Source organism: Arachis duranensis, chromosome 5 (assembly GCF_000817695.3).
Source record: "Arachis duranensis cultivar V14167 chromosome 5, aradu.V14167.gnm2.J7QH, whole genome shotgun sequence".
NCBI classification, from domain to species: Eukaryota; Viridiplantae; Streptophyta; class Magnoliopsida; order Fabales; family Fabaceae; genus Arachis; species Arachis duranensis.
Genome location: NC_029776.3, coordinates 83648654 through 83650101, shown reverse-complemented (window position 1 = coordinate 83650101; position 1448 = coordinate 83648654). Strand labels below are relative to the sequence as shown.

Sequence of the window (1448 nt, the reverse complement as noted above, 5' to 3'; positions counted from 1 at the left end):
ACACTCTTTGTTGGCCAATAATATTGTGCTTATCTTTGACCAAATAAATCAAATATATATTTTATCAACCATTGCTAGATATATTATTGTACACTAAAATTAATTACTAAAATTAGATATTAATAGCCAATAAATAATAGTTCAAATGGCATAGTCTCCTCATACTCAATTAAGAAGTTGCGGATTCAAATCTCCTATTTTGGTATAAATGAAACCATAAAGATAAGAATGGTGCGTGGAACGCACTAAAGTAAATTAAACTAGATGTTATAAATTGTTGTCCTCAATCCCCCATTGTCTCTACATCCATCAATATAAAAAAAATGAATTTTACACTTCTAGCCTTATTCTTTTTCTTTTCTTTGAGATCTCAATTACTTCTTGGAGCATCGAATGCTTCACCTGAAGAAGTTCTTGACACTTCAGGCAAGAAGCTAAGAACCGACACCAATTACTACATCATTCCGGCCAAGCCTTTCGTCATATGCGGCATTGTTAGCTGCTTTAATGGCGGAGGGCTTGTCCTGGACACCTTCGACGAAACATGTCCTCTTGATGTTATGATTGAGAAAGCAAATGACGGTCTTCCACTTCAATTCTCACCTATTAACCCTAAAATGGGTGTTATTCGAGTCTCTACAGATCTCAACATCATGTTCTCCGCCGCGGACCAAAATAATTGCCCCCAATACTCCACCGTGTGGAAGCTTGGTGACTATGATGCTTCTAATGGGCAAACGTTTGTGGGCACTGGGGGTGATTTTGGAAATCCAAGTTCCCAAACCATAAAAAGTTGGTTTAAGATTGAGAAGTACGAGGATGCTTATAAGTTGGTGTATTGCCCTAGCGTGTGCAAATCTTGTAAGCATTTGTGCAAAGATATTGGCATCTTTGAGGATAAGAATAAGAGGATGCATTTGGCTCTAAGTGATGATCCCTTCAAAGTTAAGTTCAAGAAAGTTTAATGTTCATCAAAGCTTTCTCCCATTTAATTTGTATTTGCATACTGTGTGTTTATTTATCAGGATTCTTAATTAAGTTAGGTTTCCTTGTTAAAGAAATATAAATAAAGGTATGAAACTATGAATAAAGAAAATATGATATTCTCCTAGCTTTACTAATACTATTTATGGATTGCAAAGTTGATTTTTCAAGTGAATCTGTAATTTCTTCTTATTTCAAGTTTTGGTCTCAGAATCTATTTAATTTTTTTAATGATAGTATCGACATGATTTTGGAGGTAAATGTTGATAAGAGCCTATATTTAAATAGTTCCTTAAAAAATTTTGCATCAGAGATTTTTATTTTTTTTAAAAATTTATTATATTAAAATTTTTGAATTTTATAAAAATAAGATGTATAATTTTTTATCTTAGTTAGATCTGTTAGATAGATAAGAGAGAACAATAAAAAAAGTTTATATATATTCATCAGTTTATCGAAAATAA

General features: G+C 32.0%; 1 protein-coding gene across 1 annotated transcript; it reads left to right on the top strand.

The window, feature by feature from the left end:
* Nucleotides 1-292: 292 nt before the first annotated feature.
* LOC107489923 (miraculin) lies at nucleotides 293-1154 on the top strand. Its single transcript, XM_016110690.3, has one exon. The coding sequence runs from the start codon at nucleotides 324-326 to the stop codon at nucleotides 963-965; it is 642 nt and encodes a 213-aa protein (XP_015966176.1). The 5' UTR covers nucleotides 293-323; the 3' UTR covers nucleotides 966-1154.
* The last annotated feature ends 294 nt before the right edge of the window (nucleotides 1155-1448 follow it).